Genomic DNA, 26,902 nt, shown 5'->3' with positions numbered 1-26,902 from the left:
TGTAGTCCACCCCTGGTTTCTGAGAGTATCCTTTAGCCACTAACCTTGCTTTATTTTTCTGCACTGAACTATCCAGATTTAACTTGGTTTTAAACACCCATTTAACTCCAATAATTGGTTTTGATGAAGGTCTGTCAACAAGCTCCCATGTAGCATTTTTTTCTATCATTGACAACTCATCCTTCATTGCCTTTATCCATGATTCATCCTTGACAGCTTCATCAAACTTCTCGGGTTCCACAATGCACAGATTGCATTGTGCTAGAATATCATCCAACTTTCTCCATTTCAATGGAGTGTGATCAAACCGTTGAGTATCCTCTACCCTGCTGCTTTGTTTGCTTGATTCTCCTTGTGAAACACGACCCCCTGACATGAGATCATGAGTCTGATTCCCTACAGGTGTTTCAAATGGTGTTGTTGCAGGATTTCTAGGCTGCTCTTCATAGTTCAGCACTTGCATTTGGTTCTCAGTCACTTCTTTCCAATTCCAGGTTGCTTCCTCATCAAATATAACATCTCTTGACAACAAAAGCTTCCTAGTAACAGGATCAAATACCCTATAACCCTTTTCACAAGTTGCATAACCAACAAATACTCCCTTTGTGCTCTTGGCATCCAGCTTCTGTCTCCCTTCAGCTGGTTTATGTACAAAACAAACGCTCCCAAACACTTTGAAGTGAGCAACACCTGGTTTCCTTGTACTATAGGCCTCAAAAGGAGTTCTGTGTTTGAGTGCCTTGGTAGGACATCTATTCAGTATATACACAGCAGTGTGTACAGCTTCTGCCCACAGATAATAAGGCAGATCCTTCTCATGCAACATAGCTTTTGCCATTTCTACAACTGTCCTATTCTTCCTTTCTACCACTCCATTTTGTTGTGGAGTATATGCCATAGAAAACTGCCTTTGAATACCTGTTTCTTCACACAACTTATTGAATTCACAAGATGTGAACTCTCCCCCTTTATCACTTCTTACACATTGCACTTTAAAACCACTCTGCAGCTCTACCATAGACTTAAACTTTCTAAAACAGTTTAGTGCATCAGACTTGTATCTAAGAAAATAGACCCAAATCATTCTTGTACAGTCATCTATGAGGAGCATGAAGTATTTGTTACCTGAAATAGACTCGTTTTGCATAGGCCCACACAAGTCCATGTGTATCAACTCAAGAGGAGTACTTGCCCTCCATGCTTGGTTCTTAGGAAACCATTCTCTATGTTGTTTCCCAAACTGGCAGCCTTCACAGACTCCATTTACAGCTTCTAGATGTGGCAGGCCGTGCACCATCTCCTTTTCCTTAAGTTGGTTTAGTCCATTTAAATGTAAATGCCTCATTCTTTTGTGCCAAATCCACGTGGAGTGAGACACACCAGCTCTTAAGGCAACATAGTCGGTTGGAGACAATGTCAAAGGATAGCATCTGTTTCTTTTCATTTCCACTTTCATGATGAGCTTCTCCAGTGAAGAGTCATCAAAAATACTGCACATATTGCTTCCAAACACCAAGTGATAACCATGCTCATCCATTTGACCCACACTCAACAGATTTTCTTTCAATCCGGGTAAGTACATGACTTCTCTGATATGCTTTGTACCAGTGCTTGTGTTAAGCACTAAAGTACCCATACCAGTTATGTTTATAAGTTCCCCTGTTGGCATCTGCACCTTACCTGTCACACTTGTGTTCATATCAATCAGCAGCTCCTTGTTCCCAGTCATATGGTTGCTGCAGCCGCTATCCACATACCATTCTTCATTTGCACTCCCTTTTGAAATAGCACAATTTGCATAAAACAGGTTTCCTCCTACTTCCACTTGGCTTGCGTTATTAGCTTTCTGCACACTTTTGTTTGTTGTGCACTCTCTTGCCAAATGCCCAAATCTTTCACACTTGTAGCACTTAGGTTGTCCCTTAAATCTACATTCTCCATAGTGAAATTTAGAGCAGACTTTGCATTGAGGCTTCACCCCATCTTGCTGCACAGAATGTGCTCCATTTGAAGTCTGTCCAGTGCCAGCTTGCTGTGGCTTCTGTCTAGACTCCCATGGTTTGTTGTTAGGCTTCCAACTCTTCTGAGACTTGGCAGTACCAGACTGAGCATTATTCTTGTTCTGCCCCTTTTGATCGATTGAGAAAGAACCAAATGCTTTCTCAGCTATGTCCACAGTATGCATGTCAAAACGTTGCTCTTGACTCTTCAAGATTGCAATAACCTCCTGCAATTCAATGGTCTCCAAACTCTTTGTATTTTCAATCACCAAACAGATGGGATCATAAACTCGACTAAGACTGATTAACACCTTTTGAACCAGCCTCTCGTTTGATAACACCTCTCCAAATGTTTTCATTTGATTTATCAATTCATTTAATCGAGTAAGATATGCAGTAAGTTGTTCACCTTCACGCATCCTCATATACTCAAATTCTCGTCTAAGATTCTGAAGTTTTACAGATCTAACCTGATCACCTCCATGATATTCACTGTAGAGCAAAGTCCAAGCCATTTTTGCAGAATCGGCATTTGCAATCCGAGGGAAGATCTGGTCAGAGACAGCGTTTTGTATGATGCCCAGTGCCTTTGCATCCTTCATGAGCACAGCACACATCTCTGCTTCAGCTTCTTCCTCCGATGATGCTTCAACTTTCTTGGTCTTCATCTTCGAATCAGAGACTGAAATCCCCTTTTCTACCAGACTCCACAGCCCAAGAGACTTGAAGATTGTCACCATCTTGATCCTCCAGAACTCGTAGTTCTCACCGGAGAAGATCGGAGTTCTTACTTCTGAACTTCCAGATCCAGCCATTGTTTGGTCTGAATCACAGCAGCTTCTCTTCTCAGATGTTCAGCTGAGCTTCGATTGAGCTCAGTAAACTTCACAGTTTTCACGCCCAGATCAAGAGACCCAACCTGGCTCTGAGGCCATGTTAGAGTTTTGAACAGATTTTGGAGAAGAAAAGAAAACAATATGCAGGGAAAAACCAAGAGACCAGCTAAACAATTCTTCTGTATTTTTGTATTGTATTCTCTGCTTCTTTTCGGGCAAGCTCAGTGTGAGCAATTTAACTGTTAGAAGCACAGCTGGATTCTCTTACATCATTAGAGAATCACAGCCTTACATTCAAAACTGATATCTAAGATCATTACACGTGTCTATAGCCACTTACCATTTAACTGACGCCTAACACTTGCCTATCTTAGTGACTAAGTGAATACACAATCTCAGATCAGAGGCCTAACATCATTTATATCAGCTCACACACTTATATTTCAACTTACTGTGGCTTTAATCTAGATATCTGATGAACCAACTATAATTTGATGCGCTGATATTGATTTTGGAGTGCCAATAATATTTCCCTTCTAGTTTTAACTTATAATGTATTACGTATGAATGTATGCACAAAATGTAGCCAACGCATTTTGTTTTTTATTTTGTCAATGCATGTATTTATTTTTTTATTTATTTTTATTTTTTGGTCAATTTGACAATGCATGTATAGTCATCAATGAAACAAATAAAATAGGGAGAAAATAATTATGTCCCTCTTGGAATGAGTCTCCCCTCTAACGAGGCATAATACAAAGTGGTCCTCTAAATATTTTTCCTTTTGAGTGATTGTAAAGACATAGGGCTTGTTTGGCACTGCTTCTTCAGGAAGTACTTTTGCTCATAAGCACTTCTAATAAAAGCACTTTTATTATAAAATTGTTGAAAATTTTATAAAAAATCGAAGTGTTTCCTGAAAAAGCACTTGGGAGTGCTTTCTGAAGAAGCACATGGCAGGTGTTTCTCCATGAAGCGCTTCTATAGCTGACAAGCACTTCTAAACTTTTCTGCCAAACACCGTCAGAAGCGCTTTTGGTTGTCAGAAAGCGCTTTTAACCATTTTAGAAGCACTCACAAATGAGCACATATGCACCTTCGGAATTGTCTTCTACTTGGGTCTTTTTCTTTTGTTCTAGTGGCAAATAACTTAGACTTCACTCTGCAGATTCGGGTGAAAAGAAATTACGTATTAAATTATAGCACAGTTAACAACTTTTTATAGATACTCCCAGAACCGTTCATCATATTCCCTTCGCACGGTATGGAAGTCTTCAGATTTGCCCAACTATTACAATAAATTGATGATTCCTGAAACTCTCAGATACTACTAGAACTAGATCTCACATGATTTCAAGGAAGCTCAACAATTTTTGGCCGCTTTTTGGACCGGCCGTTACGAACATCACTCGAATTATCTTTGTCAGACTTGGGTGTTTTGAGTTTGACGGGAGAGGATGTTTTCTTATCCTCATCATCACTTTCATCCTCTTCACTGCTACTATCATCGTCATCCTCATCACTGCTACTATCGTTGTCACTGCTATCCTGTGACTCCTCTTCACTACTGCTGACGGCCAATGGTATAACCGGCTGATAACCAGAAATAGCAGATTCCGCAGCAGCCACAGCCTCGGGAGTTTGAAGATCAGCAACACCCAGCATTAAATCCTGTCAATACAGGTCCACCCAAAATAAATTATAAATCCCCTGTGTGTGTGTGTGAGTGTCTCTGAGAGAGAGAGAGAGAGAGAGAGAGAGAGAGAGACCATTTCAATGACTTGAGATTCATTTCCATTGAGCGCTTCAATATCATAGTTTTTTGAATTATCCTACATACAAGTAAATGAGTAAACACAGGTTATGATTTGAAAAGTACGTTGGAATCGGGATAAACAATCCAGCTTGGGGTACAGGACCAATATACCAACCTTTGCATCCTTTTCTAATCTTTCATTAGCTTCTGATATGACTCCCAAGAAATCCCTTATTTTTCCCAAAACTGCAGACAAGCAATGAAAATGAGCAACATTATCCAAGTTGTTTCTAAGAAAACAACACTATAAATAAAACAGAAGCAGAGACAACTGAAGAATCTCAAGTACATGACGAAGTGCAAACTACTGTTTCACCCAACAAAAAGGGGTAAGGGAAAACAGTTCGAAACATCCATCTCAGTCCAGCCTCAAGTTTCAATGTTACAATGCTCTGTAATCTATTTCAATCTTCTACCTTGACATTGTCTGATCATCAATTAAGTTTTTATTTAAACAAAGAAACAAAAGCTTGGGACATATTCTAAAGCCCAAATTGCACAGAAGTTCCAGTGAGAGAATATGCATAAGGAAACCATATGAGCAACAGTATTACAAGGTAAGGTAATGAACAGGTTGTAGAGGATCAACATGAACACAGATTTCAAGCCCATCTGAAGGAGGGTTTAACACCTAGACAAAGAAGTACTTATGTTTACTGAAAAACATGATTTTTTTTTCCTTTATCTCAATAAAAATTGTTTCCAAGAAACCAAAAGAGGAAGAAGATAATATCTCAGGGGCTAAGAGAAAGTAAGCAGCACAAAAAAGTTATCTCATCTCGTAAAATTAATTGATGAAAATTCAGCACAACATCAAAATGAATGAGACAAATTCAATAACAGGAGACTTGAATCACATCCTTCTAAACCAAACCACTACAACTTAGCCAATTTGCAAGTTTGTAAATAAAATATAAAACATAGGAAATTTCAAAAAGTAGACAGGCTGCATAGATGTTATGCTGACAACTGATTATAACCAAGACCTCGTATAAGCAATTAAGCACACATCACCCAAATCATAAACCCAGTGGAGGATTAAACATCAACTCGTTGGCCCTGTACAACGCCAACATAGAAAAAATTTACCAAATAGAAAAAGAAAAGACCTCTACATATGCCGAACACAGCCATAGTGGTATTTTAGATTTTAACTCTCACCACGAATACATAAATCAACTTCCTTTAAATTGAAATGGTCATAGCTTAATCCTACGAACTAGCTCTGAAGAAAATATTTTGAAGAAAAAGAAAAGATAAAGCCTTTTGTGACAAATTTTGAGAATACTTGAGGATGACCCAATAACATAAATGGTCTTTCTACACCTGTATCTCTATTGTACTTGCTTGCAGAATCCACATTCTTAACAAAAACAACAAAATAAAAAAAGCGAACAAAGAAACCAAATTTAAAAGGGGGCAAATCGAGTACCTTGGCTTTTGATAACAGGAACACCGATGGGTTTCCCTTCAGGTTGAGCCTTCGTTGTTTGACAAGCCTGTGAGTCATTTTTACAAACAAGTAGTGTGGATTCTGCAAGAAAATACAGAGACAGTGAGCTAATGAGTTTGCACAGAAAGCGAGCGAACCAGAGAGATACAGATATAGAGAAAGAGATACCAATGGGTGAAGTTAAGGCCTTCTTGTGCTCCAATTGCAAAAGGTCTTTGCTTGTACTTCCCATCTCTCTCTATCGCTGGCGGTAGAGGGTCAAAGGGTTTAGGGTTTTTGGCCTCTCGAGGAAGGAGGTTCAATCCAGCAGGGTTTTCTAGCTTTTTTATTTTATTATTTTTGTCATTCTAATTTCTATTTTCTATTGGGCTTTGATTTGAGCGTTATGAATTTCAGATCATATGACGGGCTGATCATATAAGAGCATCTAAGAGCAACTTCACCCATTTGTCCTTAGTCATGGCAAGGGTGGAGCTAGGGCAGCCACTATTCACGTGAATAGTGGTTGCCCTTGCAAATAGTAATTTGTGTTTCTACCCGTTGCCCTAGCTAAGGGCAATTACTATTCATTTTTTGTTTTTTCCTCATAATTTTTAATGAAAATAATTAATTTGGGTAATATTTTCAGATAAGATTTTCGGGTTCCTACGTGTCAAGACTATTCATAATCAGATAAAATTTTCGGATAAGATTTTTGGATTCAAATTTCGGATGAATTTCAAAGTTCAAATTTCAGATAAATTTTTGGGTTCAAATTTCGAATGAATTTGGGTTCAAATTTCAGATAAATTTGGGTTCAAATTTCGGATGAATTTCAAAATACAAATTTCATACAAATTAGGGTTCAAATTTCGGATGAATTTCAAATTTCAGATAAGATTTTCATTCAATAAAATCAAGCCACGTGGCATGTCTATCTTGCCAAAATTTTCTATAAAACCAGAGTCTCAGCTCATACCTCTCACACCACATCTTTCTATATTTTCATTTCTCAGAGTTTAGAATTCATACTTCATTCATTCTGAATGGAAGAATTTAGGAGATGCTTGGAGAGGCAAGAGAGAGAAACAAGAGAGAGAAACCGTAGAGCAGATGAAGTCAATGAGTTGCAGAGACAAGTCGATGAGCAAGTTCTCATAGCAGTGGCTTTGCAAGAAGAAGAGAACCAAGGTCGCCGCCATGGTTCACAAGTCGGCCGCCGCGGGAATGTGGAAAGACATAGGCATTCTCGGGGTAAGAATCTTTTGGAAGATTATTTTATCCCAACTTCTTTGTACTCTGATGTTGATTTTCGAAGGCGATTTAGAATGCAACCTCATTTGTTCAATAAAGTCATGCATGATATTTGCAATTATGATGCATACTTTGTTCAAAAGTGTGATGCTGCTGGGGTTTTGGGGCTTCTTCCGGAGCAAAAGCTTACAGCTGTTATACGAATGTTGGCGTATGGAGCATCTGCTGATCAGGTGGATGAGATTGCCCGGATGGGGAAGTCCACTACATTGGAGGCTTTGGTAAGATTTTGTCAAGCTGTTGAAACTCTATACACTAGGGACTACCTGCGTAGACCTACTCCCAGGGACCTCCAACGGCTTCTACAAAAAACCGAAGCTCGAGGATTCCCTGGAATGATTGGTAGCATCGACTGCATGAACTGGTAATGGAAGAATTGCCCAACTGCCTGGCAAGGTGATTATGGAAATCGAAAAGGCCAAAAAAGTATCATCCTTGAAGCGGTTGCTGGTTTCGACACATGGGTTTAGCATGCCTTCTTCAGAGTTGCAGGATCACAAAATGACCTCAACGTGCTGGGTCAATCCCCGGTCTTCAACGATGTATTGAGAGGCCAGGGCCCCAATATCACCTATGAAGTCAATAATACAGTGTACCAGACGGGGTATTATCTAGCTGACGGCATCTACCCGAGGTGGACCACTTTTGTCAAATCTATTCCGAATCCCCGATCCCAGAAGCAAAAATTATTTGCTACCTATCAAGAGGGATACAGGAAAGATGTCGAAAGGTGTTTTGGTATCCTTCAAGCTCGGTGGTTGATTATTCGAGGTGCGGCCCGTATGTTTGATGAGGAGATCCTCAGAAGCATTATGATGACTTGCATCATCCTCCATAATATGATTGTGGAGGATGAGTATGATTATGATGCTTTAGAGGTGTACGAACCGGATCCAATGAACACGGCTTTGACACGGATTTATGAAAGGCCCATAGGGCCAAGTGGAGAACCATTTGAGCCGGAACCGTTGGTGAGGGATGGTCATTTGATGACCCGAATGATAGATCGATATACAGAGATGCAATCTTCGTATATTCATGAAATGCGTCAAATTCACTTGATGGAGCATCTATGGGCAGTGAAAGGCAATGAAGAAGAATGATGGAGCATAGATGCTTTGGTTATGTTTTATTTAGTTATGGTTTGGTTGTGTTGTATTTTTATTTATTATGCTTTGGTTTATGGTTTGGTTGTGTTGTATTTTTATTTATTATGCTTTGGTTGTGGTTTGTTATTATTATTGTGCCTTGTTTGTAGTTTTTTTTTATTGTTATTTTGTTTTGTTTGAAGTATGGAATATGTTGAATAAAAAGGTAATTTATTAAATACTTTGTTTATTAAATAACGAAATCTAATACAAGTCATTACGAATTACTACTACTAAAATAAAATACATGAATTACAACAACTTTAAAAGAAAACATGAAAAATACAAATACATAAAAGGTAGGCTAACAAATTTAATGGTTTCCATCATTTAACCAATCCGTGTTGCTAGGCCCATCATCCCGGAAAAGTTTTCTTCTCATAACATCCCTTCGTTCTAGTTTCCAAAATTGTTTTGTTTCAGGGGACATATGACTTGTATCCATGGCCATGGTTTCCCGATCCGTGTTGTCTATATCTTTTTTGCGCAAATACTCCCTTTCTCGTGCATACTCAGCTTGAAGGGTCAACTCGTTATCTTGGCGTTTTTGCTCCATTTCAATTCTTAGGCCATTTTGCCTTGCAATTTCCTCCAAAAACTTTGAATTATAATTGCTTGAATTACCCACTTTCTTTGCCTTTGCGGCCTTTCGGCTAATGGGCCTCGGCTCCTTTTCCATGGGTGAGTCTTGACTCATAGGAGAATCAAGAGGTGAATCCGGTGCCATTGAATCACGGAGTGGCGTCTCGTTTAATACAATGTCGGGACCCTTTGGAATAATTATGAACCGTTTGCAATATTTGACCACCTCCCAACATTCATGATGGGTGAAACTTTTTTTGCCACCCCCAGTTGCACCGAACCATATTTGTGCTTGTATAATCTATTTAACAAAAAAATGGAAATGCAATAAATATTTCAAATATATTGGATATGCAAGTAACAAAAAAAATAATAATGAAAATGCAATTAACCTTACAAATAAATTAGAAGTGCAAGAAAATTAAGAAACAAGTGGAAATGCAAGAAATATTAACAACATATTGAAAATGCAAGACATATGAACAAAATATTTAAATTGCAAGAAATATTAACAAAATATTGATAATGCAAGAAATATGAACAAAATATTTAAAATGCAAGAAATATTAACAAAATATTGAAAATGCAAGCAATATTAACAAATTATATATATTAGGAGATTAAACTTAATAAAATAAAAATTATAAAATACTTACCTCGTTAGTACGATTTTGCCCGCTTCTATAGTTGTCCATCGCTTTTGCTAGGGCATTTCTCCATTTTTCCAACTCTTTATTCAGGATTTCCCACCTACTGGATAACGCCATCTCCGTACGAGTAGACCCCGGAATTTTTTCACAAAATTCGGCATGAATTTTTTTCCACATATGAAAAAATTTCATCTCATTGTCGGACACGGGACAATGACAAATTTGGAGCCATGCCTCACACAATGAAACATCTTCCATGGTGCTCCAAGCCCCTCCGGTTTCGATAGAAGAAGCCATAAAAATATGAAATCAAAATACTAGATGAAAAAGAGGAAAATGTTGAGTATAAAGAGTGAATAATGGTAGAAGTAGAAGAAAATGTATGAGTATTGGTGTTGAAAGTGAAGGGTATTTATAGGTATTTATAGAAAAAAAAAATCAGAATTTTTTAGAATTTTTTAAAAAAATTTACGATTTTTTTTCATATTTTTATTGCCCAAAAAGCCTCAGCCGTTGGATTAATTTGGAGAAGCAGATCGGAAGGCTGGGGAGGCGACACGTGGCAGCGTACCGTTGGAGCTGGCGTCGCGCTGACGTCAGCGCGCGCTGGTTCAAATTTTTTTACCGTTGGCGCGTGCAATTTGAAACGCGCTTGCTGACGTCAGCGTGACGCGAGGCTGACGTCAGCAACACGCGAGTTGGACCTCGGGCTGGTTTTGCCTTCAGGCTGGCCCGAGTTGGTGGGTCCCACACCACCCCCGGGCCTGGGCTGCACGCTGGAGCGACTTTTTTTTTTTTTTTTCTGCTCTCGCCTCGGGCTGGGCTCCATTGCTGGAGCTGCTCTAATGACCGGCTTTAAATAAAATATATATTTAAATGGTATAGCCGGGCGGCTATATTTTTCATTCAAGACGTACCGCCGCGCGGCTATACTCCTTAAATATATTTGTATTGGAAGAGTCTAGCCGCCCGGCTATACTATTTAAATATATATATTTTATTTAAGGAGTATATCCGGGCGGCTATACTTTTAAATATTTTTTTTATTAAATCATATAGCCGCCCGGCTATATGATTTAAATATATATTTTTTATTTAAATAGTATAGCCGCCCGGCTATACGCTTTAAATATATTTATATTTTTATATTTAAACAGTATAGCCTCTCGGCTATACAATTTAGGTATTTTTAAAATTTAAAGAGTATAGCCCGCCCGGCGATACGATTTAAATATATTTTTTATTTAATGAGTATAGCCGCACGGCGATACCCTTTGAATATATTTTTTTTAATTTAAAGAGTATAGCCACTTGGCTATTTATTTTTATTTTTTAATTTAAGGAGTATAGCGTGGCTATACTCTTTAAATATACGTTCAGAGAAATGCAATCTCAAGTACATAACCATTGTTGGTGATGATGAGTTTCAGTTCAGGTATGTTGTTTAATTAAGCTCCTTAGCTAGTCTAAATTAAATAGCGTATATTCTGCTGCAGTCCATTTTCAGTTTCAATAGAACATATTCATATATTGTATTTTATTTGATGGGCGTACGTGGAATTCGATATAATTTTATGATTCATATTAGACTTAATAAAAACTAAAGATATTTAGTTATATATCTATTCTTAGCACTAGTGATATAGATAAACTCTACACTATTTAATTTATATAAACAAACCCAAAAAATGATAGCTGGCCCTATTAAATTTAATTTTGATTGTTAAATTACTTTAATACTCTTTTTAGTATTTTTATGAGATTTTGAAGTTGAGCTTGTTTTAAGAAATCTATTAGGCTCTAATTTGAGCATTATGAATTTCAGATCATATAATGGGCTGATCAATCCCCATCACTAAGGCCTTAAGAGCATCTAACAACTATGGGCTTTTTATTGGATTGGATCATCTTATCATTTTAGCAGCTTTTTTTTTTCTTTTTTTTTTTTTAAAAAATCTTCTTTAATTAGCTTTTATTAATACTAGCCTTTTTGCACGCGCTTCCGCGCTTGCGAGAGGTTTTTTAAAAAAAATAAGTAAATTTATTTTAGAATTAAAAAAGATAATGGGTAGTTGTGTTCCATAAAAATAGGATCTATTATCTGCTTTTTCTTTTTCTTTTAATTTTTTTAAATATGAAAAAGTGTGAATTTACCATATTATCCTCATTTAATTAATAATTTGAATTCTTAATGTTTGCATTAACCAAGGGCATTTTCTGGTATTTTGAATGTTTCACCATTCTCTGCCTTTTGCTTTATATATATAGATTCTTAATGCTTTCAATCGCAAGCGGTTTGTTGCTCAAATAGTTAAGAGCGGCTAGATTAACTTTCATGTAAAGTTGTGAGGGCTCATTAACCTTGAAGTTCTTAACTGGCTCCTGCATTCTTACCTTTTTTTTCATTTTTTTTATTTTTATATATGACAAAAAGTTTAGGGGGAGATTGACTACTCTTACCATCAACGTCAAGACAGACCTACAACCTCGAGCTGGAAGGACTTACACCTTCTTACCTTTTCATATACGTGGAACTTAAATTTTCAAGGTTTCTCTCAACAATGTCCTTCCCCTTCCCCACATGCACACTTCTATTAAACAATGAGGTGAAAGCAGCAATATTCCCAATAAACCCAAAAAGTGAAGAAACATTTTGGTATATTACAAATCCAAAGACAGAAAACTAAAAAGGTTACTTTACTTCCAAGTCTGTGATTCATTTGAATGCTTCAAGTAATTGAGCTTTAAATTCCTCTCTGATGAACAACCTCTATATGATTATTGATTTCTAACCTAGAAATAATAATTTGCTACACAATAAAATAGAGAAAAGGAAAAACACTAAAATAAAATAAAATGGTTTTTTGCTTTCTTTAATTTATCAATACTTAGGCAGAGAGCACTCCTTTGGAAGGTTGCCTTGGAACCTCTGTTTATCTTGGCAATAGTCATAAATCATGTGGTGCTTTCTAACCCATTTGAACAACCTTCTCTGTGTTTTTGTTAGGGTGCTGAACTTCTTCTTGTTCCACCAGTTTGTAGGGCTCTCTGCCCTGCAAAACCTTGCATTTCCTTTCCAGACACAGGCATCAATCTTGTAGTTTCTGAATGAAGCTATGAATGGGCCCTTTGACCAATCAGTTTTGTCCTTGCCACCTCTTGTCGCCCAGCTGTCGCCATTCCATAGGCTGGTTTTTATGCTCATTGGCTGCCACCTTGGAAATGCTACACCCTTGTCTGCATGGTTTCTGTATACTCTGATTGGAACCCAATCCACCATGAACCTACAAGCAAAAGTACACCAAGTTTCTCCATTAAAATTACTTAGAATCGTTTTTTTTTTTCTGTTGTGCATTTTTTAAAGAAGAAAACTTATGTAAGCAAGACTCAAATTAAATACTGATCAGCTCATTTGAAAGATGGCATACACAATTTGGTGAAGGTTCCATAGTATTGAATAGGTATGGAAGTCCTTTGTTGGATCAAACCACAGATTGACCCTTTCTTCACGGTTGCCCAATCCATCAGCAAACATGTTTGTTTGAATGATATATGGTTTGCCTGCCACATTTCCAAGGAACTCGAAGTCTACTTCGTCACGGTTAGGTTGATCAGATGTCAGCTGCATTAAAAATAATTTCCAGTTGATCAAATATATATGCTGTTAATTACTAAGCAACAAAAAAAGGCAGAAGAAGAAAACGTTTTCTACTTACATAATAGGCCACAACTGTGCCTGCTGAATCACCTGGTACTAGTTTAATTTGCATGTCAATTTGTCCAAACAAAAACATCTGATTTGAAGCAAAACCAGCACCTAGGAAAATGAAAAACAAAGGATCAGAATTCAGAAATGTTAAAACTAATTAAAGAATTTTGAATTTTGATCATACCGGATTCTTGGTCGAGCTTCATACTCCTTGTCCTGCCATCAGCTGAAGTGTTTACATGGCTAGGAGACCATGTCACAAAGAAATCCTTGTTGAAGTCGCCTGTTGAAACAACGGAACAATCTGTAATTCGAATCGATGTCAAAGTAAGAAAAAACCCAATAAAGATGACAATTCTGTGATTATCACTCATGGTTTAACTCTGATTTTTTATTTTTTATTTTTTTAATAGTGTGTTATGGAGGAATATGACAGCAACATGTTGAAGAGAGCTATATATAGGTATTGCATGGGAGGGCGGTGGAAAATTGGAACAGAGAACATTCAACCGAAAAAAGAAGAGAGAAAATGTGTGATAGAAGGAAGGAAGGTTTTGTTTAAGCAGGAATATCTTTAGGGGGAAGCAAAGAAATGTTTGGTTGTTAGCATCTTATGAATGTAGTTTTTATGGGTTTTTTATGGTCCCGATTAGGATGTGATTATAACTGTGAACAAATCATAATTTTCTTTTCATTTGGCAGAAATAGTTGACCAAGAAGCTTAGATAACTTGGTGATTAGGCTTTTTAATGTGCTGAGGATACTCATTAGGCTTACTAAATAAGAGCTTATATATTTTTCTGTCATGTTAGCAGAAAGTTGAAGAAACAGAGAAACTGACAAGATTTTTTCTTTTTCTTTTGTAGCTAGGATGACTTAGTTATTCAAGCATCCCTTTTACACTCCATGAGGCCTTTAAGGTTATTCTTTCCCTCCTTTTGTAGGGTTGTGCATGCATGAGTTGGATTTCCTTTTTACCCATTTTTTTTAACTACTAGCAAAGCCTCAAGTCATCAACTGCACATATTGAATTAATAATGGTACTCATAGAACATGGTTATAAACTTTGTATATAAATTTTGAAGAGATTTCAAATTCGAATCTCCCCGACTCGGTAAATAAAAGTATTTAAGTAAAAATGTTACGGTGTTAATTATGACCATGGCTCTAATGTGATTCTACCTTGCTGCCAAGGTTACAAAATGAAGACATATGGACCAATTATCTTTGACAAGGAGAACATTTGTTAATCATTACCTTTAGGCTTGGCATTACAGAAACGCCAAAAAGAAAAAAGGAAATCCAGATTTTTAAGCTGACTGTGGCGTTAATCCAACTGCAAATGATTACTAATTGAACTAATTAAATTATTAATCTACTGCATGACTTACCCACTACTTCTTCCACCCCAACTAAAGAGAGGAAGTGGGTTCTTTTGGTAGATGTTGGAAATGTGACTTTTCCATTATGCTTTACACGGCATATAACACAAAATTCAACTTTGGGTTCTGGTGGAGGATTTAGGGTAGCAATATATTTAAGTTACCATATTACCCTTAATAAATAAATATATTTATTTCTTAATATTTGTTAATTAAGGGTTTTTTTTTAGTATTTTGAATATTTTATTATTTTTTGCATTTATTTTTATATATGTAAATTATTGGTACTTTTTTTCTATGCATGATTTATAAATAAATAAAAATTATTTTACATGATTCCATTCCATTGTAGATTTATAAAGGTCATCAGGCCGCATTTATAGAGCGTGGAAAAGGAATGGCCCAACGGCGGTAAAGAAAACCCAAAAATTATTCTGAGATTGTTAATCATCCAGGCCCATTCGGGGGCTGGATTATTTTTTTATATTCAGAATTTGGTGGAGGAAATTGAATTTGATGGTGGGGTGTGCACAATCCAAATCAAACCAATCATGCAGACCAAATCACCCTAATTTGAGTTGGATTTGTATACTCATTCGTATGGGATTGGATTCTTAGACTAAGCTGGATTGGATGGCAAATTCTTCAAAATAAATTTGGATTTGGATTGGAACCAATGCCCATCCCTCCCTAAGATACACAGATTCCCTGATGAATTAGGTTAGCTCACTCCTATATATTATTCCACATGCACCTTATGTATTGTACGCACAGCACAAAAGCTCCATCATCGGCATCCTAGAATTGAAAATTCAACAGTCGCTCTTTTGCAAAGCTTGACTTTAAAATATTGTTAATCAAACAGAGAGAGATGAGTGAGGCTCTATTTTTGGCCTATCAAAATCTGGGTGACTACCTCTCTTTAAGCAGCTGGTTCCCTTGCTTCACGCTCAAGAAACTATTACTTCAACTCAGAGAAAGTTCAGATAAGAAGAGAAAGCAATACGACAACCAAACCAGTAGTTGTTTTGAGTACAGCAGCAGCAGCGGGTGGCAGAGAGTACACGAAGATATCATGGAGATGATTGTACGGCGCTTGAGTTTAAGGGATCGAATTCGCACAGGTCTTGCCTGCAAGTCTTGGAATTCAGTTTGTATGCGAGGACACATCCGCGGTGCTCAAGAAGCGCCCTGGTTAGTTCTTCCTCAGGATCCAAATTGCAAGTACATGTCGGTTACCAACCTTGCCGACGGCAAAGTTCACAAGTTGAGGCTGCCTAAGCGAATTCATGGAAGTCGGTTTTATGGCTCTTCAAGAGGTTGGTTAATTATGATCCAAGAAAAAAGATTGAATTCTAAAATGTTTCTGTTCAACCCGGTTTCAGGAGCCTTATGCCAACTTCCACCATTGGCGACAATTCCATCTTTCAAAGAGTTTGTAGAAACAGAATGGGATTTGTGTGGTACCAGCTTTTTCTTTAATCACATTGTGCTATCCACCTCAGATATTAATAATTCAGAATGTATGGTGGCAGCAATATTTGATAATTTACAGGTGTTGGTTATGTGTAGACCTGGAGACAAAACATGGAGTGGCTTCCAGGTATTAGATGAAAATGAACATCATTGCCAATTATTGTTTTCTAGTACTGGTAAGTTATACTCCTTGGCTATTAGTTATATTAAGAGTGAGCTCATCCAACCTCGCACTATAAAATTTGGAGATGTGGAAGTGGAATTGATCTTAGTCTATGATAACGCGGACTGGATTGTCAGTGACATTGAGTATCATAATGACTACAAAATCAGTTTAAATGGGGAATACGAATCATTCTTGTTTGAATCAACCAACAATGAAGTCTTGGTGATCCATCAAACGAAAGATGTTTTTGAAATTCGCAGAAGCGTGGATGATGAGGATGATGAAGAACTGGAACTGGAACTCGAAGGAGGAAATCATCAAGATGGTGATGATGAAGAACACAACATGCAAGAAGAAAGTGATGATGAGCTCGAGGAGGGCGACACTGACTACGATGATTATCAATATTTCAGGACTGCTGGTTTTGAAGTTTACAAGATTGATCCTGAGACTGGTGACTTTCTTAAGGAACAAAGTTTGGGGGATCAAACATTATTTTTGAGCTCGCATGGTTCCTTCTCTCTTCGGGCGAGCGATTTCATAGAGTTAGACAGAAACAACATTTACTTTGCAACAAATGGAATCGACCCCTTTAATGTTCACAAACCATTTACAACTCGTGAGATCGGCATCTTCTGCCTTGATAATGAAAGAGTTGAGAGATCCTTTCCAAGTGTCCAAGAGTCAATGGGGTCTCGAATGAGTTGGTTTACTCCAAGTTTGTAATAGCTTTTGTAAAGAATGTTTAGTTGGAAGGTTTTGGTATATTGTCAATAGTAGAGTACAGCAAAATATATACTACCAATATTACAGAATCTCTATAGCGTGATCCCCAATCCTAGGGATTGATTTGGATCTGTCTACCTATATCAAGTAACTACTCTATGTATGGTTATAATTAACATATTACAATAATAACATATCAATTACAATATATTATTCTAATACTCCCCCTCAAGTTGGAGAGTGAATGTCATGAAGTCCCAACTTGCTGCTTAATCTGGTATAGTCGTTCTTTCCCAAAGGCTTCGTAAAAATGTCTGCTAACTGAGCGTGGGAAGGGACATATGAAGGAGTGATCAGTCCGGCAAGCAGCTTTTCTCGAACGATGTGACAATCAATCTCAATATGTTTGGTGCGCTCGTGGAATACAGGGTTCGCAGCAATATATAAAGCAGCTTGATTGTCACAATATAATGGAGCCGGGTTCACCTGAGGGACTTTCAGATCATGTAGTATGTATCGTAGCCAAGTGAGTTCCAAACAAGCGTTTGCCATGGCTCGGTACTCTGCTTCTGCGGATGAACGAGAAACATGTTGTTGCTTTTTGGATTTCCATGAGATGAGAGAATTTCCCAGAAAAATACAAAAACCTGTGACAGATTGTCTTGTGGTACGGCATCCGGCATGGTCTGAATCACAGTAAGCTCTCAAAGCAAGATTGTTTGATGCAGGAAATAATAAGCCTTGACCTGGAGAATTTTTGATGAATCTGAGAACACGGAGTGCTGCATCCCAATGTGGTTTTCTAGGCTCATGCATGAATTGACTCAATGTCCGAACTGAATATACTATGTCGGGCCTTGTTACAGTGAGGTAGATCAAGCGTCCCACTAACCGTCGGTATTTCATAGGATCATTGAGTAAAGCTCCATCTGTGGGTGTGAGTCTGAGATTTTGCTCCATTGGAAACTTATCTGGACGAGCGCCTAAGAGACCCGCATCTTGTAATATGTCCAAAGCATATTTCCTTTGAGACATGTAAATACCTTTCTTGGAACGAGAGAACTCAATACCCAAGAAGTATTTTAAATCACCAAGGTCCTTGATGCGAAAATGCTTGAGGAGAAAAGATTTGAGATGCTCCATTTCTTGCAAATCATTCCCTGTGAGAAGTATGTCATCCACATAAATAAGAATAGCTGTAAAAGAATTATTTCGAACCTTGGTGAACAAGGAGTAATCGGATTTTGACTGCTGAAAGCCTGCCTGTTGAATAGCACCAGAAAATTTGGAAAACCAGTTCCTGGAAGCCTGTTTAAGTCCATAAAGGGACTTATTGAGCCGACATACAGTATTCCCCCCTTGTCGGCGAAGTCCGGGAGGAAGGTCCATGTACACGACTTCGTGCAAATCGCCATGGAGGAAGGCATTCTGAACATCTAATTGATGGATGAACCAATTACGAGCAGCGGCAACAGTGAGAAGACAACGCAATGTGGTGAGTTTGGCTGTAGGAGAGAATGTTTCCTGGTAATCAATGCCTTCCACCTGTGTGTAGCCCTTGGCCACAAGCCGGGCTTTGTAACGATCAATGGTGCCATCAGATTTATATTTGAGTTTGAAAACCCATTTACAACCAATGGGTTTGTGTCCAGGTGGCAACGGGACAAGAGTCCATGTATTGTTTTGTGCCAAAGCATCTAATTCTGTTTGCATGGCCTGCTGCCAATTGGGATCAAAGATGGCTTGAGCATAACTGGTGGGTTCAGTGGTGCCTGAAATGTTAACTAAAAAGGAATAATGGGGGGATGAAATGCGAGAATAAGACAAGAAATGAGAGAGTGGGTATTTTGTACCTGTAACAGCAGATGGCGACCGGGCAGATGAAGAGGCATGGTTGGACATGTGGTAATGTTGGTGCCATGCGGGAGCCTGCCTTGGACGAGTGGAATGACGTGTTGGAGCCATGGGAGATGAATGAGGTGAACCAAGTAATGTTGGTTCAGATGGAAAATGAAGAAGTGGCAAGGTGTGGTCAGATGAATGGGAGATAGGTGGAGTGTTGGGAACCACTTGACTGGTGGTGGCGGGGTGAGGTTGTGGAGAGGAAGGAGTGATGCTGGTAGGTTCTACAAGGGAGGCATCAAGAGGTGGACATGTGGTGTCATGGGTAGGTGTGTTAATGCTAGTTGGGATTGGGATGGCAGGAGGTGGACACGTGATGTCATTGGGTGATGAAATGGGATTTATAGAAAGTGGTGGTTCAATGTCAAAAATTGGGTTAGGAATAATAGGAGTGGAGGAAGCAGGTTGAGGTGGGATAGTGGAGAAAGGAAAAATATGTTCATGGAACTGAACATCTCTATTAACTAAAAATTTGGAGGTGTGCAGATCAAAAAGTTTGTAGCCCTTTTGTCCCATTGGATAGCCAACAAAAATACAAGGTGTGGCACGAGCATCAAATTTTTGTAGGGGATGAGTCACAGTAGCATAACAAAGGCACCCAAAAACTCTAAGATGGTTAAGGGTTGGTGGCTGGTGATAGAGCAACTCAAAAGGAGATTTATTGGACAATAATGGAGTGGGCAAACGATTGATGAGATAGACAGCAGTTAAAACACACTCCCCCCAAAAAATGAGAGGTAAATTGGCTTGGAAACGTAGAGCACGGGCAACATTGAGAATGTGACGATGTTTGCGCTCAACAACTCCATTTTGTTGTGGAGTGTGAACACAGGATCGTTGATGTGCAATTCCATTGGTTTGCAAAAACTCTTTCATGGATAAAAATTCTGAACCATTGTCAGTGCGAATGGCTTTAACATTGAAATTGAATTGAGTTTTGACAAAAGTAAAAAAAGATTTTAGAAGAGTTTGTGTTTCAGATTTGTGAACCATCAAGAAAAGCCAAGTGCATCGAGTAAAGTCATCAACAATTGTAAGAAAAAAACGAGCTCCCGAATGAGAGGCTATTTTATGTGGACCCCAAATGTCACAATGTAATAAGTCAAATGCTGAACGCGATGAAATAGAACTTAGTGGAAAAGGAATTCTTGTTTGTTTAGCCATATGACAAATGCCACAATTATTGTCAACAGAAACAATTTTTGAAGGAAGCAATGAAGAAAGTAATTGAAACCGAGCAGGTGAAGGGTGTCCGAGACGAAGGTGCCATAAATTGGAGGTTTGTGAAACTTGACAGGAAACAGGTATCCTTGGCAAAGGCGACATGTAATAGAGACCACCACGTTGTTTACCCATACCAATCATCTTCCCGGTAGCCAAGTCCTGTAAGACACAAAATGTGGGAAACAAAATAACACAACAATTGAGTGAGTCGGTAATTTTACTGGCTGACATTAAATTCAAGTGAAAGGAAGGAACACACAAAACATTATCTAAGGTGATGGTGTTATTGAAAGGAATTGTGCCAACTGAAGTAATTGGTGCGGAAGAACCGGTGGGTAAGTTAACAATGGGAGTGTGAGATGGTTGCATTTTTGTGAAAAGTGTAGAATCAGATGTAATATGATCTGTAGCCCCGCTATCCAAAATCCAAGGTTTGCTAGAAATAGAATTAATTGAAGGAACAGTAAAGGTGGACAGACCTGCTGCATTCACAAATGCATGGTTATTACCAGAGGATGATGCATTGGTGTTGACTAGTGACATGGCTGTGGCCAATTGTTGATATTGGTCAGAAGTAAGTCCACTCAAGAAGGTTTGAGCTGAAAAGTCTGGAGCTTGAATTGGGTTTTGTGAAGGCTGTGTGACACTTGAAGAGCCAACTTGCTGTGCAGCGTGTGCGGATGGGAAGGATGAGCCCGCATGTGGAACAAACCCATGTGATCGCTGCGTGAAGGTGCGCGTGTTACTACCTGAGAAACCAGAATTTCTGCGTGAGTTTGTACCTCGATTGGACCCTTGGTTTTCATTCCTGGCATGATTTCCTTGTCCGCTTGATGTGTAGGTTCCGTCCTTGAAACGGCAAGTGTCTTCCGTATGTCCGTTTCGATTACAAAAATTGCAATGGAATTTTAATTGCCTGCAATCTGCAATTACATGACCATTGCGATCACAATGATCACAATGTTTATTTTTGGGAATTGTTTGGACGGCTTTGGATAGCTGCAGCAATAGAAAAAGTTCTCGGTGTTCCCGATGTCATCTGTCGTTGTGTTTCATCTTGAATGACAAGTGAATAAGCTTGACGGACTTTGGGCAATGGTGTTATCATGAGGATGTTGCTGCGAACGCCACTGAATGTGTCATTAAGGCCCATGAGAAATTGCATCATCTTATCTTCTTCTCTTTCTTCGTTGTGTGCTTTCATCTCATTGCAAGTGAGAGGAGTTCTGTATGTTTCTAATTCATCCTAAAGGCCTTTGAGTTTTGTGAAATAGGCTGAGACTGTCATGGTGCCCTGTGTGAGAGAGGCGATGGACTTCTGAATCTGATAAATTGTTGGTGCATTTTTTTGTGAGAATTGGTCTTTGAAATCTTCCCATACTTGATGAGCGGTCTTGGCGTGGACAACCCCTTTGGCTAGATCGGGTTCCACGGAGTGAGCAAGCCATGATAAAATCATACTGTTGCATTGATTCCAAAGAGCATATTCCGTGGGGTTTTCTGTTTCTGATGGCGGCTTAATGGATCCATTGACAAAGCCAATTTTGTTCTTGGCTGTGAGGGCATGAATCATGGATTTATTCCAAGATGGATAATTGGCGCCGTTCAATTTTGTTGGAACGAGCATATGACTAGGGTGGTCTGAAGAATGAACATAGTATGGATTTGATGTATCCATACTAGAATTGCTGTTGCTATTGCTTGAATTTTTGGAATTGGATTTCTTGTTTTCTGGTGTTTGTTCTTTGTCTGACATGGTGGTTGCAGGTTTGCTGGAGGGTTTTGAAAAGGTTAGGAAATTAGGCACTAGGGCGCAGCTCTGATACCATGTAAAGAATGTTTAGTTGGAAGGTTTTGGTATATTGTCAATAGTAGAGTACAGCAAAATATATACTACCAATATTACAGAATCTCCATAGCGTGATCCCCAATCCTAGGGATTGATTTGGATCTGTCTACCTATATCAAGTAACTACTCTATGTATGGTTATAATTAACATATTACAATAATAACATATCAATTACAATATATTATTCTAATAGCTTTACTGCTAAGAGAGGAAGTGGGTTCTTTGGTATATGTTGGAAAATGTTGCTCTTGCATTATGCATTACTCGCCCTATAAGAAACACAAATTTAAACTCAACTTTGTTTTTTTTTTTTTGTTTTCTTGTACAAATTATTCCGGTTGCCTAGTTATTGATGCTTGATTACCAATTTCCAGTTCCTTTTTATTATTTTCTTTTTGGAGGTTAATTGGGTTGTTCTTATATAGAGGTTTAAACTTGGGATCCCTGATCTTCAATTGCTCATTGGGAGACATTTGGACTCTGCAGGAGTTGTTTGCGGTCGAATCTACCACATATAAGAAGAAAAAGGGTATGACAAATGTAAACAATCGATTCGTGTCCGACGACCGTGTACTATGTTATGTAGTAGAATGCATAAGATATAGAACGATTATAATAACTTAATCCATGATATCATGATTGTAAGTCAACGTAAAATTCATTACCATGAATAAAACTAATACATACTTCAGAAAAATTTGATTTGGGTGGTGTTCATATCTTGTAGGTATGTTTTGGGTGTTGATATTGTAGTTATGTCCAAAACTACATGGTTCTTCTAGACTTCTATTCACTTATTTTTTCCATGTAAACCTTGAATACTAAAACCTAAATCCAAAACGCTAATTTTTCAAGAAAAGGTAGTTATAATTTTTCAATCTCCATTCTGCTGTGAGCACTGTCCTCATTGTCAATTTAGTATTACAACAAATGTGCAGAGCTAGAATCTAGTAACTTTGTTGTAAACTGCAGAAACGGAGAAAAGACAGAGAGCCTACAAAGCTCATTGTTTGGTCTTACCCTATCAAAGTCACACTGGTGGTCACTACCCAATTTGCCTACAACACAATTATGCAGGCTGCAGGATTACCATCCAGTTGCAATATTCTGCTGCACGAGACCATTTCCAAAACACAACAATGTTATGGGTGTTGATACTGTAGTTATGTCCAAAACTACACGGTTCTAGACTTCTATTCACTTATTTTTCCATGTAAACCTTGAATACTAAAATCTAAATCCAAAACGCTAAACAATCAACCTCAAATGACATTGTTTTGGACATAAACACAGCATTAGCACCCAAAAAAACAAAAACAAAAACACAAACAACAGGAATCAAATTCATTTCGGATAGGGTAAACTGAAATGAAACATTGAATACCAACAATTCAAACCTAATTTGCATTATAAGTTGGGAGTATATACTGTGGCCCTTGAGCTTTTTGGTTTACCTCATTTATCAATCAGATGTGAGACTGTCAAAATACAGACTAGAGTCTTCAGCCTACGGGAACATGTGCAGATACAGACTACAGTCTTCAGCTTAAACCCTATACAGCTCGTTCGACCTATTTACAAAATCAGCCCTGAAAACTGGGGCACTGAAGAATGAGCTGAAGAAGGTCATTTCGCTGTTGGGGAAAAGTGTGAGGAAGCAGGTAAGGCCCAGGACAGAACCCCAAGCAAACCTGTCATCTCCCAAGGGGGTGATTTCATCTTTTGCAAGCACTTCTTCTTTGCCCCCGGAAGAAGAGGTTGCAAATAAACCCCATGCCAAGCAAAGGACACTTAGGCCACCAACACCAAGACCAAGTAAAACTGATGTGGCTCTTCCAAACATGGCTTGCGTAGTCAGGCCTCCTTTGAGTCTCACACATGGCAACAAGTTCAAAGAACTGAAGTCCAGCAAAAACTTGAGAAAACAAGCCTGCAAATTCAACAGTGGTGTGTTATGTTGCAGCTTCGACAATAGGCCTCCCAGCTGCCTCGTCGGTGATGCAAACAACTGATGCCATTGTTGACTTGTGAGTCCAGAATTCTGCGGCAACCACATTGCATTTGAGGTGACAAAGAACAGCAAACACTTGAGAAAACAAGCCTGCAAATTCAGTAGTGGTGTGTTCTGTTGCAGCTTCGACAATAGGCCTCCCAGCTGCCTCGTCGGTGATGCAAACAACTGATGCCATTGTTGACTTCTGAGTCCAGACTTCTGCGGAAACCACATTGCAGTTGAGGTCACATAGAACAGCAAAAACTTGAGAAAACAAGCCTGCAAATTCAAAAGTGGTGTGTTCTGTTGCAATGACCAGACTCAACTTGGGACAAGAAAGTGGTGGAATGAAACTCGGGTCAAGCTTAACTGAGTCTGATTCATCAGAGGCATTTACACAAACAGGTTCCTCCTCTGGTTCCTTTTTGGAACACAAGAGCTCCTTTGAGTCAATGTCTTTTTGGGTTTTCGGAGTCATGTGCTGTGGATCCTCCACTGTTGGATTCAAAGACGGACTTTTCAAATCAGAGAATGAGACCGATGAAGCCCGAACTGGCTCGTTCCTCTCCGCCAAGATTTTCTTTCTTGGAGACGCAGTGACCTTGGAAGCCACTGAAATCGTCGGTGACATGAAATTCTTTGTGCCGTTTGAGCCACTTGATGAACGAACTCTCATCTGTTTACAGTTCTGGTTTTTACCATGAAAAGTAACCACCGTTCCCATTGAGATTAGTCCTGGATTCTCTGCAGTACAAGAACAATAAAGCATTCTAACATCGTAAAAAGATTAAAGGAACTTTAAAATTTCAACAACAACAACATCTTGATTTCTTTTAAGAACAAATCTGAAACAAAAACCCAGAATTAAAAAAAAACACCAGACAGCAAAAGAATATGAATTTTATGTGGCTTTCTGTTATTTTCTCAGCCATTTTCTAGGCAACACAACAAAGAATCATCACGACAACCATAAAAAATCGACTGAAAAGGGAAAATGGGGTCGAACCTGAAGGACTATTGGCCAGAGTATTAGGGTTGAAGCTCCTCGGATTTGCATCAATTGAAGGTTTCGCAAATTCAACCCCTTCATAAACTTGCATGGCTCGTCGTTTGTCTTTTACAGAAGGAAAAAGAAAAGAAAAGAAAATGCAAAAAAAGGAGTGATCTTTATCTGATTTCTTGCCCCACTCGAATTTTACTTAGGAATTTTAAAAAATGAGACTAATTCTAATAACTAAAGAACAAAAAAAAAAAAAGGAAAATTTAAGACTCTAGAAGAGTAAAAGGAGGGGGCTGAACACCAAGAAAAGAATGAAAACAAGGATCAATACCTTTAAAGGGGTCAGTTTAGGCTTGTAAAACTTTCTTGGCATTGAAGCTTGAAGATTCTTATTGCGTCTCTCGGTGTTCCTTTCAGACCCTCTATGGACGCGATGCTCCCTGCTATGACGAAATCGTATATGACCTCTCTCGTCACATTTAATAACAAAGTCAATCATTTTGGCTGGAGAAACAGAGAGAGATTTGGCAGTGTAAAACAGAGAACGCGTGGTTCAGACAGTGGGGAAACAGAGAGAGATTTGGCAGTGTAAAACAGAGAAGGCGTGGGTCAGACAGTGGGGAAACAGAGAGAGCGCAGAGAAAGAGGGCGTGGGTAAGAGAAAGATGAGATTTGGGCAATCTATACACAGAGAGAAAAAGAAACAGAGAGAGAGCAAGAAACAGAGAGGGCGCAAGAAACACAGAGAGAGAGAGAGAGAGAGAGAGAGAGAGAGAGAGAGAGAGGCGGGAAGGAGATGAGAGGGAGGTATTATTTAATATATTGAATTATCTATTAGTCAAAACCTCACACCTTAATCCAAATAACTAAATTAATTAAATAAAAGTTACTAAACAACTAGTTAACTAAACAAATTAGAGACGGAAAGGGAAACTTAGTAAAAGACAGAGCTCAAGTGTCTTTAAGTTACCGCAATATCAATAAATAATTTTGTTTAATGCCTGAAATTGATTATATTTGAGGCTTTTTATTAAGCAAGGGTATTCTGGGTATTCATAATAGGCTCTCTAAATCATCTCCTTAGACAAATTTTAGAGAGGAATCGTAAAAATGCAACTCCAACCACGCTCCCTATCCACCTTCTAAAATAGGGAGTCCTCTAGGAACTCCTAAATCTGAGGAAAGAGAAATGACTCCTAGTGGCTCCCTATAATTTAATGAGTATTTCAAACCTTTATTTAATACTAACTATTTTTAATTTTATTTTATAATAGAGATGGACCAATCAAAAAAGAGTTATAGTATTTATGACTCTCCAAATTAAGGAGTATGGTTGGAGTTGAAATTTTTTAGAAAGCTCCTAAAATAGCTTTCTTATATTCTTAGCCAAATTTTAGCTAAGAAATAGAGAGCATCATTGTGGATGCTCTAATAATTAGGCATGAGTAAAATTTGATTTCAAATTATATCAAATCCAAAAAAATTGTTATTAAATGACCACATAATTTTGTACTTTTGGGTCTGAAAACAAGCATTTTCATCAGACCAGCAAACAATCGTTTCAGCCTCAAATCCACACTGGTAGATACGCACCATATCATCCTCCGTAATAAAAGTGATCGAACTTGATTCGATAGAAGCTACACGTCTGTTCCTATGCATCCTATCTTCAAATGCAATTTCTATTTCAACTGCA

General features: G+C 38.3%; 3 protein-coding genes across 3 annotated transcripts; 1 reads left to right on the top strand and 2 right to left on the bottom strand.

Annotated features, from left to right (window-relative positions):
- Window positions 4,006–6,535, bottom strand: LOC18768524 (uncharacterized protein C12orf45 homolog). Its single transcript, XM_020569603.1, has 5 exons — window positions 6,274–6,535; window positions 6,085–6,186; window positions 4,768–4,838; window positions 4,606–4,668; window positions 4,006–4,507 (listed from the first exon to the last, which is right to left on the bottom strand). The coding sequence occupies exons 1-5, from the start codon at window positions 6,335–6,337 to the stop codon at window positions 4,190–4,192; spliced, it is 618 nt and encodes a 205-aa protein (XP_020425192.1). The 5' UTR covers window positions 6,338–6,535; the 3' UTR covers window positions 4,006–4,189.
- On the bottom strand, window positions 12,420–14,235 carry LOC18767578 (probable xyloglucan endotransglucosylase/hydrolase protein 10). Its single transcript, XM_007200451.2, has 4 exons — window positions 13,672–14,235; window positions 13,495–13,595; window positions 13,207–13,400; window positions 12,420–13,062 (listed from the first exon to the last, which is right to left on the bottom strand). The coding sequence occupies exons 1-4, from the start codon at window positions 13,859–13,861 to the stop codon at window positions 12,660–12,662; spliced, it is 888 nt and encodes a 295-aa protein (XP_007200513.1). The 5' UTR covers window positions 13,862–14,235; the 3' UTR covers window positions 12,420–12,659.
- LOC18766996 (putative F-box protein At1g65770) lies at window positions 15,741–17,237 on the top strand. The gene is made up of 2 exons (XM_020553563.1): window positions 15,741–16,754; window positions 16,887–17,237. The coding sequence occupies exons 1-2, from the start codon at window positions 15,741–15,743 to the stop codon at window positions 17,235–17,237; spliced, it is 1,365 nt and encodes a 454-aa protein (XP_020409152.1).

This window comes from Prunus persica, chromosome G8, assembly GCF_000346465.2.
Source record: "Prunus persica cultivar Lovell chromosome G8, Prunus_persica_NCBIv2, whole genome shotgun sequence".
Lineage (NCBI taxonomy): Eukaryota > Viridiplantae > Streptophyta > Magnoliopsida > Rosales > Rosaceae > Prunus > Prunus persica.
This window is presented reverse-complemented; position numbering and strand designations above follow the sequence as displayed.